The sequence below is a fragment of the Pleurodeles waltl genome, chromosome 1_2 (genome assembly GCF_031143425.1).
Source record: "Pleurodeles waltl isolate 20211129_DDA chromosome 1_2, aPleWal1.hap1.20221129, whole genome shotgun sequence".
NCBI lineage: Eukaryota > Metazoa > Chordata > Amphibia > Caudata > Salamandridae > Pleurodeles > Pleurodeles waltl.
The window spans coordinates 163470917-163488019 of NC_090437.1; the positions used below are offsets into that span (position 1 = coordinate 163470917).

Genomic DNA, 17103 nt, shown 5'->3' on the forward strand with positions numbered 1-17103 from the left:
AAGCTTCCCATTTTTCAGTGTAGCCATTATGGAACTGTGGAGTTCGTGTTTGACAGACTCCAAGACCATATACTCTTATGGCTACCCTGCACTTACAATGTCTAAGGTTTTGCTTAGACACTGTAGGGTCATAGTGCTCATGCACATAGGATCTCACCTGTGGTATAGTGTACCCTGCCTTGGGGCTGTAAGGCCTGCTAGAGGGGTGACTTACCTATGCCACAGGCAGTGTGAGTTTGGCATGGCACTCCGAGGGGAGTGCCATGTTGACTTAGCCATTTTCTCCCCACCAGCACACACAAGCTGTGAGGCAGTGTGCATGTGCCGAGTGGGGGGTCCCCAGGGTGGCATACGACATGCTGCAGCCCTTAGAGACCTTCCCTGGCATCAGGGCCCTTGGTACTAGTTACAAGGGACTTACCTGAATGCCAGGGTTGTGCCAATTGTGGAGACAAAGGTACAGTTTAGGGAAAGAACAATGGTGCTGGGGCCTGGTTAGCAGGGTCCCAGCACACTTTCACATCATAACTTAGCATCAGCAAAGGCAAAAAGTCAGGGGGTAACCATGCCAAGGAGGCATTTCCTTATACAGGGATTGTGGCTACTAAGTAGAATTCCACACCACATATCCCCTGTCTGCCTAATCTGGGTTATCCGGCTAACTAGCAGTGCCTCATCTCTGGCCAAGATGATTGTGGCAACTGGGTGCATGGCAAGAAAGACTCCTCAGGGGAATAGTGGTCGATCAGATCCCATCCCTTTCTCTGTTACAGAAAATCTCATATAGGTAAAGATAACAGTGGCAAAATATAGTTCAGTAAGGATTAATTGAAGTAACTGCATCTTAGATTTAAAAAAAAGGCATGTATTGCAATAGCTAGGATGATAAAACACAATAAAAGCAATCAGGTGACTAACAGTATGGTAGGAGTGTTCTTGTGATTTACTCTTACTAGGAGTGATGTATATATTTCTCCTACCTACACTTTTTGAGCACAGCGTAATAAGCCTAATCTACCCCTCGAGTTTCCCTCCCTTGGAGTACATCATCCCTCATACCTGGAGGAAGAAGCCTGCAGTCTAGAAACACCATCCTCCTGTAGATCAGGGGTCTGGCCTTCTAAGCAAGTAGCTGCAGCTGAGCAATCCACATACAGTTGTGGTCTGGCTGGAATCTCCTGCTAACGTGTCTAGGACAAAGGGGTCGTTTATAATAAAACAGCTGACATTCTAAAAAATGGTCTGAACCTATGAGTGTGTTTCTGTGAATGTTGGAGACACATCATATCACGCTTGTCGGCAACCCTATCTGACTGTAGCCTTGGAGAAACCACAAAGTGGAGTAAATGTCCTACTAAGAACGTGATGCTTTCCTAGGCGAAAGTGCAATGAGATAAAGAAAATAAAACTGCACCGCTAAAACAGCTTGTCTAAAACATGGCTAAAGTAGCTATACAACAATGCAAGTAAAACCAAAGGTGGGCAACAGAAAAGTAAAACCTGATGCCTTAGCAGTTATCTACCTATATGCTAGGTCTTCATGCTGGTACCAATCTTCAAATCTCTTTGCAGGAAGGAAGCCTGAGCAGACCCAGTGGGCAGATCTAGCCTCTGAGGCAGCCAATGCTAATTAGCTGGAGTTGAAGGAGGAGCCTGCTGACGCAGAGCAGAACAGGGAGCCAACGCCTACTTTAGTTTAAAACTTCCCCTGGGAAAGGAGCAATCCATCTTCAACCCAAAAATCAAAACATTTAACAATTTGAGCTACGAGTACTGTAACTATAGTAAGAAGTTAAAATAATTGATCTTGGGATTTGGATCAGGTTCTCTCAAAAGTAAACAAATTGGTCAGCACAAGTAAAGCTCACTGCCTTTGGCAGTGACAGGCTTCAGTACTATGCATCCACATCTGGCTTAGAAGCTCAACAGGAGGGTATGCCTCTAACTCCTCAGTTATTCCTCTTTTCATTGACCATGCTGCTGGGTATGACTGAACAGATAAAGTAGTGGAGCACCAATACCCAATCATAACTAATCGGTTTCTGAGCAGCCGTGTTAAATGGAGGCTTTGTTCTGGAGTGTTATTCTGCTTTAGCAGGTGGTGGTTTTCTGATCAGACCTTATTGAAATGTGGTGACTGTTATGGAGGAATTGATCTGATTTAATGTTATGCTATACATGAGCCATGAATTTTTACAACATTACTTGAACGAGTCATGGAGTCAATGACATTTTTGACATTTTGGTATAATCTGATCCCTGTTGAGTATGTTTAAAAGAGCTTTTAAACACGGAAATTAACCAATTTGGATTTGTGGTAGTCTGCAGTATAATTCATTATAGTCAAGGCAGTTGAGGCAAGACTATTACCAGCTGTGCCTGTGGAGGAAAGTACCAGAGTGAAAGTTTCAAAGTATTTCAAGACCGTCAAGTTTTTCTTTCCAATTGCTGAGACTATTGCCTTGTTGGTAGGAGTCAACATTTTTGACCAGTAAACAAAGGTCCATCTCGGAATGGGGCTGTTAACCAGCAGTACAGATTAGGATTCAATCCATGTTCCCTATGTAAAAGAATGGCTCATTTCCAAATCTTGTGAATTATTTACATGCAAATCCTAAAATTCATTACCTGTGTCATAAGATATGAAGCGGACGCTGAGAAAAGTGGTGGCAAGTTAACCTGGAATTTAGCAAGAGGTGGATTAGAGATTTTGCCAGGACCCCAGAGGAAATCTTAGTCAGGTAAATTGTGGATCTACTGCTTGTTCTATGGTTTTAAGCAAATACTTCATATAATTGCAACATTGTGCTCTGAGTGGATACCTACAGTCCGTGGGGGCAACTGTAAGCTCCTGCAGTAGGTACAAATACACCATGGCTCTAACCCTGCCACTATGTTGCTCCATACTGATGGAGTTTAGAATGAAGATAAACCAAATCTGTTTCTATAGGGAGCTGCCTGAAACCCGATCTCTGTATGAAATAAGCACAATTTTCTCTATTAATTGCTAAGGTGTACTAGAAAGTTCTTGAATGTTCACTAGATTAGCTAAGTCTAGTGCTGATTTCTTTATTAAAAGTACCAGAGCTGACATTTGAAACTGAGCGAGCTAATATGCTAGTATATATAGTTTTGTAATTTACCATGCCACCGTCCAACTGCTGTGCAATGTACTAACTGTTGGAGTATAATCTCATTCTCTAATTTTGAAGTTAGATGGAAATACAACCAGGAGACTTGGAAAACTGTGGAGTCCCATCTCCTATTGATTGAAGGGGTGGGTAAAACATTGATGGCGCCATATCCTTTTACAAGGTTTTACAAGAGGCTGGTGAAGTGTAGTAGTCTCATTTTTGCCTTGATGAATCTAGTCTTAACTTTTGGTCTGTCTTGATGGGAAACCGATTAATTTGGTCCTTTTGTTGGGTCTTCAAATTGTTTCAGTTGGTTTGCTCGACGTCTGTTTTTATTTTTCTTTCTCTGCTTGTGAGCCTTGTTTAGGGGATCATTTGTTTTGGTTGTAGAAAATCATTAGTCTTAGTGTTTTTACCCTATGAACAGTGGTCTGAATGCCCTAAAGTTCATCATCTGCTGGATGTTTGTTCCGTGTTTTTTCTCAACTGGTTCAATGACCGTACCTTGCAGGGCATACTGACCACAGCACAATGAAGAGACCTGGGTTTTCTGCTCCATTTTCAGCAAGTAGGTAAGCCATTTTGGAGGTTCTCTAAATGTGGGGGAAGGAAAATCCTAATTGGAAAGAATATTGATTGTCCATAAAATGAAGACTGACGCTTCTGACCTTAAGAACTCCGCCCGTGGTATCCTCATCAGGGGACACGGACACCAAACAAACCACTGCAGAAAATCTTCATTTGCAGAATTTACTCGGGAGTAAGATTATCTCTGAGTAAATGTTCTCAGATCTTCATCTAAGGTGGGTTTATGCCCGTAGATCTATTTATGCACACAAGTTTACCTCTGTGGAAAGTTGTGATTTTTCTAATGTTCTAGTAGGTAGTTAAGTTGAGTAGACCGGCTTTGCTTTTGTCACATGGAGAGTATATAGCTTGCTATTTAATGCACACATGAACAGTATAACATATGCATAATCGCATCTTGGTTCCATTGCCTCTCAATAACAAAAATGATTGTAATGTTTGCAATATTAGAAACTGCAGTTCGTCAATGAAGCCATTAGTACAGTTGCAGTGGTAAGGTTTATCTGCAGTTGTGTACTGATCTTTGTAATGTCTCCAGTGGAGTAGCTTCCCTGCCAGATACTACTCACGAGTAGAATATAAGATGTGCATACTTTTCCTAGAGTAATATGTTGCTGGTTGTCCTCAATTAGTACTGCTCTGATCTCTCTTCTCCTCAGATGCATGTTTTGGATAAACTATGGCCGAAAAGAAAATACAGCCATAGAGGTGGCTGGAATGGATGGCTCGGACAGGCGGGTTTTGGCTTCCGTTCCCATGGAGCAGCCAGTGGGACTTACCCTTGACTACATCACCGGCAGATTGTACTGGATCAGTGAATATAAAGAGGTATTGTATTCCTAAACTAAAGTATTTCTCAGACTCGGTGATAAACTGATTTCTAGGAGATCTGACGTGCCTGTATATAAAGATGTTGGACTGCTAGTTATGCAAGGCATTCTTTGACAGACTGGAAGCGGATGTGATCAATAAGTGGGGTATCCTGTCAGTTGTCATGCGCATATATGAATCTGTTTCATCCAGGTTTGTCAAGTTACTTGCAGCAAGTAGGTGCAATGTGGCATGCACAGAACTTTAAATAGCATTTTATAGTGAAATCTTGGCCTACGTTTACTTTTGAAAAACTTGTTAGAACTAAATTGTCCAGTGTTTTTGTCTTTCCTCTTTTGGAGACCAGTTTCATGATTGTACCCACTGACTAAACGTGTCCTGTCATGCCCTTGGAGTACATGCCAAGTCTGAGGCAACTGAGTGGTGATGGGGAATGCGAAGCGGGATTGTCAATCATTTCTGTGATTGGAACCTTCTAATGGAGTGAGTGATACCAGAAGTCAACCGGTAAACAGGTGTCTTGTCAGAGCCCGGCATGGCCAACTACAGCCCGCCTGGATTGATATACATTCACTGTGTAAATTTCTCAAACTGCATTTTAAAATATTTTAGTGGTAGATACTTTCCAGAACGTGTTATTGATTGCACACCAGCAGCTTACTGGTGCTCAATAACCGACAATTATCAAACTCCTGCTGGTTTACTGCAATGCTTGAATCATACAGTCGTGTGCACTCATTAATTTAATCGACACTGCTGTGCACAGTCTGTATTTAAACTGCTAATCGGTTATTTTACTTGGAAACTAAAATCTGATGAACGTTCAAATAAGCATACCATCCTAAAACCGCAATAGGCGGATTGTCGGCGAAGTTGTATACATGCCATACCTTTGCTGTCAAATGAATAGAATCAATACACAGCAGGTTGACTGCTGGACACAGTTCTAAATACTGGTCGTCCAACACTAAAGTTAGAAACTTTTACAGCCTTTCTTCAGAATTCCTATAGCAATGCCATTTGCAGCAGACTTTCTATTCAAAAATCGCTTTTTAATAAGGGGTTCAAATATTATTCGTGTTTATACAAGCGGGCAGGTTAAAAATACCTCCATTCAAAGCCTTAAACTATTTCCCCTAAAAGAACCGGTTCTTTTATATTTACAAAAAAAAGTTATTTATAATCTAAAAGCAGTAGTAATTAGCAAGATTCCTTAAATTTAAATTACATTCCGAGCAAACACTCACGTCTGAGGCACATTTAAGATTAACTACATCAAATCATCCCCATAGAGCAACAATTTTACATGGTTTCTGCATGCACCATACGTGATCAACATTTAACTTGCTCCGCTCAATTCCTGCTGTGGCCTTAACACTGCTTTTGCAGGTGTGCCAATATTGTATGCATAAGGGTTTCTGTCTCGCGCTCCAGCGAACCCAGTCCAGTAAGGTTTGCACTGCCACACAATGGGTTAATGTTCGGTACGACCACCCTTATTTTAACAATACGTTTCTCACTGGTATTGGAACTGAGCACTGTCACGTGCACACAGTGAAAACACTCCCTCAAGAACGGATGAAAGGAGGTGATCTAACCCACTTGGTGGGTACTATAGAGTCACCGTCGGAAAAGCCCAAGTTGCAGTTTTTTGACAGGTAGAACATCATTGCTCCCAAAACCATTTTCTGAAGTCTATGAATATTTTGACCCATTAACTACTAAGGATTTACCTCTCCAGCCGTAATTTGACATTTGTGAAACTTTCCATTTATTTCACATAACCTTTCCTGAAATGAGATTTTAGTTGGATTTGAATTTTTCCCTCAAACATTGGATTATAAAGGTACCTAGGAATTAACTTATTCTTTAGGGGTCTTAGAGATGGCCAAACTAAGTGTGTTGTGCTGTCAAAAGAAAAGGGTGAAAAGAGGTGGAACAGTATCGTTCTTATATAAGTGACAACACAAGGTTTGCTGTCCTTCTCCGCTTTCTAAGGCAGGCTTAGAGGCAAAATACCTTTCTCACCATTGTTTTTGTAAGCGCTGAACAAGATTGTCTGATTTTAAAGTTTCCACATGCTTTGCTGTTCGATTTAAAATAAGCGGTCAACTGTGAGGGAGCTTAAGTACATACTTCGGTCTGAATGAGATTCTACCCTCAGCAGGAGGTAGTTTTTGTAGTTATACCAAGGTTTTTCCAAAGCAAACGTGTCACTGAATTAATAAAATAATGAACGTAAACTGGAGGAAAAAGTAGACGTCAAGGATTTCATTTTAATATTTTGTATTAAAGTCCAACCTGTGAAATTAAAATGCAGCTAAGTTTCCAAGATTCTTCCTGCGAGTTATCTAAAAATAGTACCTGGATCAAAATGAGTTGTTGCAATCATGAGTTACTTGTTTGATACATTAAACCACTAGAAGTTGGGTATCGAGGCAAACATGGCAAGTTTTGGATTGTACCCGAGAAGGAGTTTTGTTGCCATTTTTACAAATCCGAATTTTGAAATAACCACAATGTCTGCATTTCCACATGCCTGCCATTAAACATTGCTCTTAACGTGGGTGCACTTGATTAATGGAACGTGAACTCATATACGCTGTTGTGCAATAGATTCATCTTGTTTTTGGAACTGAAGTAGACCTTTTAGCTCTGAACATGAATCCCTTCAAGTGGCGTTGGAACCCCCTACAAGATACCTGCTCATATTGATGTCTTGTGTTCCCTGCGAGCAGGAACCCTTTTGGGAGGGGCACTTTGGAAAAGGGACAGTATACTCTTTTATTTGTTTCTTCTATTGTTGGTGCTTGCAGGAGTGCAACCCCCGTGCCCCCTTAGGATTGGGAATATCTTCATAAAATCCTTTCTTAGTAGACTTCTATTCCTCCTTTTTTTGGGGATGGGGAGAAAGAGGAGAATGTGGTTCTGTGGGGAGTTAATTTCAAGAGTGGGGTGGAGTGGTTCATCTTCCCCATTGAATTTCAAACTTGTTACCGCATGGAAATCTTTTCAAGAAAAACACTTTTGCTAATGCAACAGTCTTCCAGATCCAGTAGCGTTTTGCCTGTCTGTTGGATAAATTATTCCCTATGCTTTACTATAATTGCGAAAGATACTTTAACACGATTCTTATGATAAAAATTAATTAATTGCTTGGTCATGGCCATACCTGCACAAAATAATTAAAAGAAGACATTTGAATTTGGAGATTAGTATGGATAGCATATGGTGAGAATCTGGGAAACCGAAGAAAAACATTCAGACACAATTATCACAAGGTCTGCGGCAAACAAAATAATTAACAAACTTACTGGGTTGTGAATTGCTCACAGATGTGGTGGGTAAGCAATTTGAGAATCACTTTCAGAGTCATGGGACAAGCAGGAACTGCTGGGCTTGTCCATAGGGGTTATGTTATGCCTAACGTCTTCGGCCCGACCTACTATTGGTCCTGAGTAACACGGTCAAGTACTACCCTGTCCAACATTTTAGTTTGTGGTAGCAGGGGTCAGCAATCAAAAGCCCATTAGAGGGCAGTAGGTACTATGCATACCCAGGCTTATATTTCACCATACAAACAGTAGCTGCAATAAGTCGATTTTATGGGAAAAAGGAGTATTTAGTGTAAACAAAGTATGTGAGATGCACTAAATCCACACAGCCCTCTTAAGGACATCATGCTAGTGTTATCTGGGAGGAGAGGCCAAAGTCCCTCTGTCCTTTCTAGTACGGCTGCTTATTCCCCATTCAAATAATGGGGGTGACCCCAGAAGTGGGCCACACCAGTCCTGTGCACCCCAAAGTTTATACTTTTGCCTCAAAAGTTCTAGTGCCTTAGCACTACGTTCATGCAAGTTCTAAACTACACAGGACTGTCTTATGCTACCCATTGGCAGCTAGTAATCCTAAGAAGACCAGTGTGCTGTTAGTGATCTCTGGCTTCCTTTCTCTGAGTGTCTGTGACCTCTTGCAGTTTATAGCCATCAATGCCTCTGGCCTAGCCAGTCCTAGGGCAGCCCGTGCCAGCTGTCCTATTGTGACTACAGAAGCAATGTGTATGTTCTCTACAGCAACCTTGACACCTCAAACCATGCGACAGGCTTGACTTAACTGCAGTCCTACTACCCCCCACCACCACCACCAACGCCCCTCCAGACCCTGGAGTTGCCAACTTCTGCTGCCTCTTGGGTGACAAACTGGTCTTCTAAGTTGCCCCATTCAAGCACATGTTGGACTAAAGTTCACACACAGGCGAGGGCCCTGGCTTCTGCTTCACAGCACTCTTGTCTTGCAGGCAGAATTTACACAGTCCTTCTCACAGTCAGGAAGACGATTGGTGCTCTAGGCTCAAAGCAAGTGGCCTTTACTTCCTGGGTGATAGCACCTCACCCAGCAGGGAGACTGGCAGAATTTGATCCTGTGTCCAGGTTCCATCAGCAGTCTTGGCAGTGTTCTCTCTTGATGAAAGTATTGTTCAACAAAGTATGGGCTCATGCTCACACCTTAAAAGTTCAAATCTAGACACGTGATTTAGTGTCTGGCCTTTGAAATTTGTTTTTGGGGTGTCCCCTCCAGTGAAGTTCTTATACACTGCTGTGTGTCAAGGGGACAGCTTGCCTCGCAGGAATGGCTACAGTTCTCAGTGACCCACAACACAGGCCAAGGTAGTAACTGTGGGGGTCGCGTGTCAATCAGCCACCACTTAACTATCCCACTTTTAGGTTGAGAGCTAAGCCTTCAATCAATTAATCGTTGGATTTATAAAGCGCACTACATACCCGTGAGGCGCTGGGGAGGGGGAGGGGGGGGTGGAGGGGCGGAGGAACTGGCGTTACTGGTCGAAGAGCCAGGTCTTGAGGAGTCTTCTGAAGGGGTCTGTCGCAGGTTGGTGGGGAGGGTGTTCCAGGTTTTGGCGGCGAGGTAAGAGAAGGATCTGCCGCCGGAGGTCTTTCTTCGGATGCGGGGGACAACTGCAAGGTTAGAGGAGCAGAGCTGACGGGTGGGGGTGTAGAAGCTGAGTCTGTTGTTTAGGTAGGCTGGTCCGGTGTCGTGGAGCGCTTTGTGAGCGTGGGTAAGAAGCTTGAAAATGATCCTTTTGTCCACGGGGAGCCAGTGAAGGTTTCTCAGGTGGTGGGAGATGTGGCGGTGGCGGGGTACGTTGAGGATCCGTCGGGTGGAGGCATATGGATGTGTTGGAGGCGTAGTAGGTCTTTCGCTGGGATGCCTGTGTAGAGTGCGTTGTCGTAGTCCAGCCTGCTGCTGACTAGAGCCTGTCACTGTTCTTGTTTCTGTCGGTATCCACTTGTAGATTCTGCAGAACATGCGGTGTGTGTTGTAGCAGGAGGAGGAAACTGCATTGACCTGTTCAGACAAGGTGAGGGAGGAGTCGAGGATGAAGCCCAGGTTGCGAGCGTGGTCGGTTGGTATCGGTGGGGTTCCTAGTGCAGTGGGCCACCAGGAGTCGTCCCAGGCGGAGGGGGTGGGTCCGAGGATGAGGACCTCCGTCATGTCAGAGTTTAGTTTCAGACAGGTGATTCTCATCCATTCGGCAATGGATTTCATCCCCTCGTGGAGGTTGGTTTTGGCGGTGCGCTGGTCTTTGGTGAGTGACAGGATGAGCTGGGTGTCGTGGGCGTAGGTGAGGATGTTGAGGTTGTGTTGTCGGGCCACTTGTGCGAGGGGGGGGCCATGTAGATGTTGAACAGCGTCGGGCTGAGGCTTGGGGGATGCCGCAGATGTCGGTGGCTTCGGAGCAGAAGGGGGGGAGGCGGACTCTCTGGGTTCTGCTGGAGAGGAATGAGACGATCCAGTCGAGGGCTTTTCCTTGAATTCTGGTTACGTGGCGGTGGCAGACTGTCGAAGGCGGCAGATAGGTCCAGGAGGGATGAGGGCTGATGTTTCGCCGTTGTTCATTTGGCGTCTGTCGTCTGTGGCGGCGAGAAGGGCGGTTTCAGTGCTGTGGTTTCGTCTGAAGCCAGACTGGGAGGGATCTAGGATGCCGTTGTCTTCGAGGTGGCTGGTTATGTGTTGACTATTTTTTCAATCCCCTTTGCTGGAAAGGGGAGCAGGCAGATGGATCGGATGTTTTTGAGGTCGTTAGTGTTTGCTTTAGGTTTCTTGAGGAGGGCGCAGATTTTGGCATGTTTCCATTTTTCAGGGAATGTCGCTGTTTCGAAGGAGATGTTGATGACCTTCCGTAGTTGGGGGGCGATGGTGGCGTCTGCTTTGTATGCTTGGTGTGGTCAGGGGTCTGACGGAGATCCTGAGTGGATGGAGTTCATGGTCTTGTGTCTGTCGCTCACGTTGGTCCAGGAGGTCGGGTGGTTTGCACAGGTGGATTGTTCGGGGGTGGGGTCTGGCGTGGGAGTGGCGTCAAAACTGTTGTGGATGTTGATGATCTTCTGGTGGAAGGTGGACAGTGTGTTGCAGAGTTCTTGGGATGGAGGGATGGCGTTAACGTTGGCCCTGAGGTTGGAGAGTTTTCACGATGCTGAAGAGCTCTTTGCTGTCGTGTGCGTTGTTGTCCAGGCGGTCTTTGAAGTGGGATCGTTTGGCTTATCTCATGAGTTGGTGGTGCTTGCGGGTGGCATCCTTGTGGGCTGTGAGGCTGTCAGGTGTGCGTTTGAGGAGCCATTCCTTTTTTATCTTCCGGCAGTCACGTTTGGAATTTAGCAGTTCGTTGGTGAACCAGGTGGCTTTTCTTCTGGCTTGGTTGTCGGTGGGTTTTTTGAGTGGCGTGGGGGTGTTGGCGCAGTCGTTGATCCACTGGGTGAGGTTGTTGGCGATGGGGTCGGTGGAGTCGGGGGTGGGTTCTGGAAGAGGGCGTTGGTAAGCTGGTCTTCCGTAACTTTGTTCCAGCATCGGCGGGGTGGTTGTTGGGTGCGATGGTGCTTGGTATGTTTTTTTTGTAGGTGGAATGGATGCAGTGGTGGTCATTCCAGTGGAGTACGGTGGTATGGTTGAAGGTGATGTGGGTGCTTGAGGAGAAGATGGGTTCAAGCATGTGGCCAGCAATGTGGGTTGGTGTGTTGATGAGTTGTCTGAGGCTGTGGTTGTCGAGGTTGTCGATCAGAGTAGTGGAGTTGGTGTCGTTGTTGTTCTCCAGGTGGAAATTTAGGTCTCCGAGGAGGATGTAATCCATTGAGGTGAGTGCTTGGGTGCTGGTGAGGGATTCGCTGAATGGTGCTCGTGGTCCGGGGGGGGTCTGTAGATGAGCGTTCCTCTGAGAGTAGTGTTGGGGTCAGTGTGGATGCGGAAGTGTAGGTGTTCGGCGCTCTTGAGGGAGTCGTCGGTGTGGGTGTCGACTTTGAGGGACGATTTGTGGGCGATGGCTATACCTCCTCCGATTCCGTTGCTGCGGTCCCTACGGATGATCTTGTAGCCATCCGGGATGGCTATTGCGATGTCGGGCGCCGAGGAGTCGTTCCACCAGGTTTCGATCAGGAAGGGTACATCTGGGGCGGTGGAGTCGCAGCAGTGGGAAAAAAAGGAGAAAAAGGGAGAGAACTAGGGGGGAGGGGACGCAGCGGCGGGAAGATAGGAGGGAAGCAGAAAACGGTAAGTGGTGGTGGTGGCGGCGCAGCAGTGGGGAAAAGCGGGGAGTGACCTACCTGCAAGCAGGGTCAAAGGTTGCTCCCTTCCTCGCTATCAAAAATCTCCAGCAGTGCCAGTCTTATTAGTCCTATAATATCTCTAACAATGATCCCAGGCCCCACTGTCTAATAACTTTTCTGGGAATTAAATCCTTTTGATGAACACAGAAGCTCTGTTCCAGTTTCCCTGTTCACCCTAGCTCTCAGGAACGTTAGCAATGCACATCCCCTGTTTGGGGGATGATGTCACATCGCCAGCCTTTCTAAGCACTGGTCTTCCAAAATAGATCTCACCTACCTTTGTGTTATGTACCAGCTGTAGGCAAACAAGCAACATAGCATGCAGAAACAATTAGAACATGCTGTCTTGTGCTACATCAAATCCACGCAGGTCAAAGGTGAGTTAAGTAAACATCCACAGAACTTTGAATGAGGCCTACTAGTTCACTTTTGCAGTGACCACGATAAAGGCCTGTTGCCAACACTGACTACTGAACACAATGGGTATGCTGCCACCACTGTTTGTGTCTCAGCTCTAGGTAAGGGAAGTAGTTATTTTCCTTCATGAGGGTGGAGCTTGGTGCGCCCCACCACGTCGAAGCAGAATGCATTATTGTGAGACGGACTTAGGTCCTGGTGCAGACTCATGATCTGTTAGCCCATGACCAAAAATAAGTGCCTCGGATCCATCTGCTCATGTAGCTGGGGCACTCTGCATAGAGGTGAACGTCCATTACCATGGAGGACACTTTTCTGTCTCAATAAGTGTATCATTTTAGGAGCTGTTACAGCACTGAAATTACAAAAATCTCATGAATTTGTTTCAGTATTGGCTCCTATTAATGAATTCCCGGCATGCCAAGCATAGTAGAAACAAGAACTTTTTTTTCCATAGAAGCTGTTTGTTATAAGTACCAGTATTGACCTAGAGATTTCACCTTACGAATTGGTGGTTTGGCAAACAAGATCTAAGGTACGATAGCTGCAAAGCCTAGAAGTTGACACCACGGAAGAAGGAGAAAGGATATTTAAATAGTAATCCGAATGTAACAGGGTAGATGAAGTGTACGAATGCCTGTTCTCCGAACAGTAAACCTACACGGCAAACAGTGCATGTGCAAAAACTGTAGTTTTTCATTAATCTCACAAAGTGTTCTCTGACAATTTACGTGATGGAGACAAATATTTTACTTGTGTGAACTCCTGTCCCATCTGTTATGTTTCAAGGTGAGAGCTGCAGTAGTGAGGATGGAGTTTGCTAGCTGAATGGAGGAGTCCAAAGATGTTGCAAATGCTCTCAAGACTGTCCTGCTTAGGACTTCTGATGCAGGCAAGGCCCACGTTTCTTTTCTAGCGGTCTAGCAATCAGCTATACAAAGTACACCCCACCGAATCAACATTTTTATTTGGAGCCATTGTTTACCATATAAAAGTAATGTCATGATTTAAAGTCAGTGATCCGAAATGGTCATCTCCTGTCTCTTAAGGAATAGCAGAAGGAGTTTCAGACCAGCTCCTTGCTTCTTTAGGGCCTGATTAAGGATCTGGTAGTGTCTTATGTGGAGATTCTTGGCCTCTGGAATTACCATTAGTCTCCACCTGAAATTCATGATGTAAACAGTTAAACCCCTGTGAACGAGAATCGGAATTACTGTGCAGAATTGTGCGTGGTATTCTCTATTCTTAGGGGTCTAATGCTTGCATTTACTAACTGCTGTGAATGTGAAAATTGAGAGCATGAGCTGTGTCAAGAGTTAAGCGAGGTTTAGGAGGGATAATATTTCTGGCTTAAGGAAGCATTGTATGAGCTCCCCTGCTGTAGAATTTGACAAGCCGGGTACCATGGACTGTCTGCTGTTGCAGTCGAAACCTAAAAAATTTATTGACCAGTATTTGTACTTTGTTAAATGGGTGCAATGTTCCCATGCCTAGGAAAACTAGGTGTGGGAACACAACTCGAAATCAGTTGGAGCAGGATTCCATGCAGGAATTTAATTCTGCCTGATTTTTAACCAGGGACTTAGCTTTACAGATCCAAGAGGAATTACATATTAAATCGAGGCGAAATTGAAGCTAGAAATGGCTCACAAAGTTCAAGCTTATCTTTTTAATTGAGCAATTTTCTGTAAAGCATGCTGGTCACCCTTACTAGGGCTTTTATCCTGATTGCTGTCTGGCGTGGGTGACTTGGTTGTGCAGACTGGGTTACAGATGAAGTTAGTGACATGCTGATCATTGGGTGTGTGAATACTGTAAACCGCTCTAACCTGGTTTGGCGCTGTAGTGATCTCTTATGATGGTTGTATGCCTGGGTACCAATTCCCATTCAGTACTCCATGCTGCCATCAGTACAGCGGGTGCACTGTGATCATCAAAGCCCTATGCTCACATGCTGGCATCCATCCTCCCTGAAAACATTCTAACGAAAACATGCACATAAGAATAGCAATAAGGCATCTGATTAGAGTTGATGTGCACATTTACGAATGGTGCCCTAGCAGCAGGGTTGACAACACAGTTTTTAATAGGAATGTAAGTTTGATATCCAGAACAGTAGTGCAATACTCGAGTGACAGGGTGGGAATGAGCTGCAAACCCAGAGTGCATAAGCCACTAATGTTTCCATCCCTGTGCAGTGAGATAGCTGCTCCATGGCGAGTAATACTGTAGGAGCAATTATTTTACAATCCTTTTTTTTTTTTCCCCAGTAACACCTGCATTTGTGAGACAGTTATATCTTCTCTAACGTGTTTTTTTAGTTTTCTAGTGCTTGTTCTTGTATGCTGTCAAGATTGCAAAAGTGGGCATGAGGGGCTCTGTGAAATGAGACAATTACAATAGTTACATCAGACTGGGGAAGCAAAGGAATAGTCAGACACGTCATCCTTGGTCAGTTAGGCAGTACATTTTACCATCGCTACCTCCCTTGTGAGCGGAGACAAGCAAAACTCAGACCTGTAGGACTGCCAGTAGAAGTGAAAGCGTGTCTGACCTTAATAAATAAGCTTACAAGGGGACATAAATAGGTTGATGAACCTTTTGACTATGCTTAAGATGTTCCCACCATATGTCCTGTACATGCAGATCAATAATCAATAACTGTAATCAATAGGGGTCAGTAATTGTCACACACCATGACCTTGCAGTCCTGAATAACCTCACCTTTTTGTAAAAGTAAGTATATTTTATTTCCCTATATTAACAATGCTAACGGGATGTAGGTTAATCTCAAAATCAATTGATAAGCATACAGGAACACTGGCTGACCCAAACGACGAAAGAATCGCTATCTAATCAAAGCTTGAGCACTACACATTCTAAAATAACAGTGCAAATTAAGAGCAAGAATAACTGTGCAAACAATATCACATACATTTAGATTCAGCAAAGAAGACATCAAATGTTACTCCATGTATTGAGCTTCATTAGTGAGGATCCTAACTAACACCAGATTAGAATAGCATGTTTGGGCTTCATGCATAAAATGTAGTCAACACAAATTTGGGAAAATAGAACTATGGCTCTATCAAAATAGCGGTTGGTACCTAGAAACAAAAGCAACTAGACAAAGCAAACAACATCATAGTCAATATACCTATCCTCAGGATCAGCAAGTTGTGACAGTCTTCGTCATCAGGACTACAGTCAAATCATCAAGGCATCAGGGTTCAGCATCAAAGTTCACAAACCGCATTTAAGCAATAAAATTAAGCACGTCTCTTCTCAAGACGGTCAAGAAAGTAATGGCGGTATCTTCCCTCTGTGCAGTCTGGTTAAGTTAGATTTCCTAAAACTACTTCCCAAATCCCTGTTAGTCAAGGGATTGCATGGTCACACTTTGTTCAATAACACTAAAACTTAAAATCTACATTTCTACTAGTATACGGTTCACATGTTGATTGGTTCCTTTCGTGCTGTTATCATCCATCTCGTCCGGTAACAATATTGTTGCAGCTTATACTCCAGTCAGTGTCTCCATTGTATTCTTCTGTGAGTCAGTCTCACGCACATTATTAAATAAAACTATGTTGCATTGGCTACTACAGCATCTTCTAGCAAGCAGTTCTTCAGAGACTTTTAGGTACGAGCACATTAGGTCAGCACAGTGGAAAAATCACAATTTAATTCTCTAAGCAGACATTTTATTTAACACCTAAGAAATGCAGCTTGACATGAGGCCGTGCAACTAGGCCAAGACCTCTGCTATGTTAAGACCTACAATTATTAAAGATAATACATAATGCATAACCCTTATTAACCCTTATTACTTATTACTACATTAATCAAACATAAGCTCAACATTGCTTATTAATAAGCCATTATTAAGAACACTTCGTGAACATTGCCAGCCACTCATGTGGTCACACTTTCAAATATGTGCATTATTTTCCTCTAAGTTACTAAATTTTCTATGCAAATCCAACACTCAGAATACATGAATTAGTAAGATCATTGTTAACAGAAGTTGGAATGCTCATTTGTAAACATACAAGACCAAAATGGATTTTATTTTTTGATTCAGGAAACAAAATAGTCACCCATTCCTTTGCAGCTAAAATACATGTTTGACTAAGGGCAATGAGTTCATAAATCTTGGTTGGATGGACTTTGGTGAACCTTAATTTTGTGCTATTTCATGAAAGGTATACACTTCAGAACCCACCGCTAAATCACTAAATTACCTTTGTGTATTTAGGTTGATTCTCAATATTGTAGTTGGGTAAAGGTGTATCTTTGAGATCAGTACGTGGTTTCATGAGGTAAGTGGTCATAATGCAGTGTGGTTCACCAATGAGAGCGGTACGGATCAGTGAGGTTAGTTCTAACACAGGACATTTAACTAAGGTAATATGAGAAGCAAAAAATTAACAATCTTCCTTTCCATATTTTATCCTGGGTATTCAAAGGTGTTTGTAGTTAATGTTTTTCTAGTATCAGCTTATTTTTGCTGTATC

General features: G+C 43.7%; 1 protein-coding gene across 1 annotated transcript in view; it reads left to right on the top strand.

Annotated features, from left to right (window-relative positions):
• The window catches only part of LOC138298467 (low-density lipoprotein receptor-related protein 2-like), a 1267625-nt gene that overhangs the window by 367736 nt on the left and 882786 nt on the right, over positions 1-17103 (top strand). Inside the window, exon 10 of the mRNA XM_069236878.1 lies at positions 4382-4550. Within this exon, the coding sequence (XP_069092979.1) occupies positions 4382-4550 (169 nt within the window). The remainder of the gene's footprint in view (positions 1-4381; positions 4551-17103) is intronic.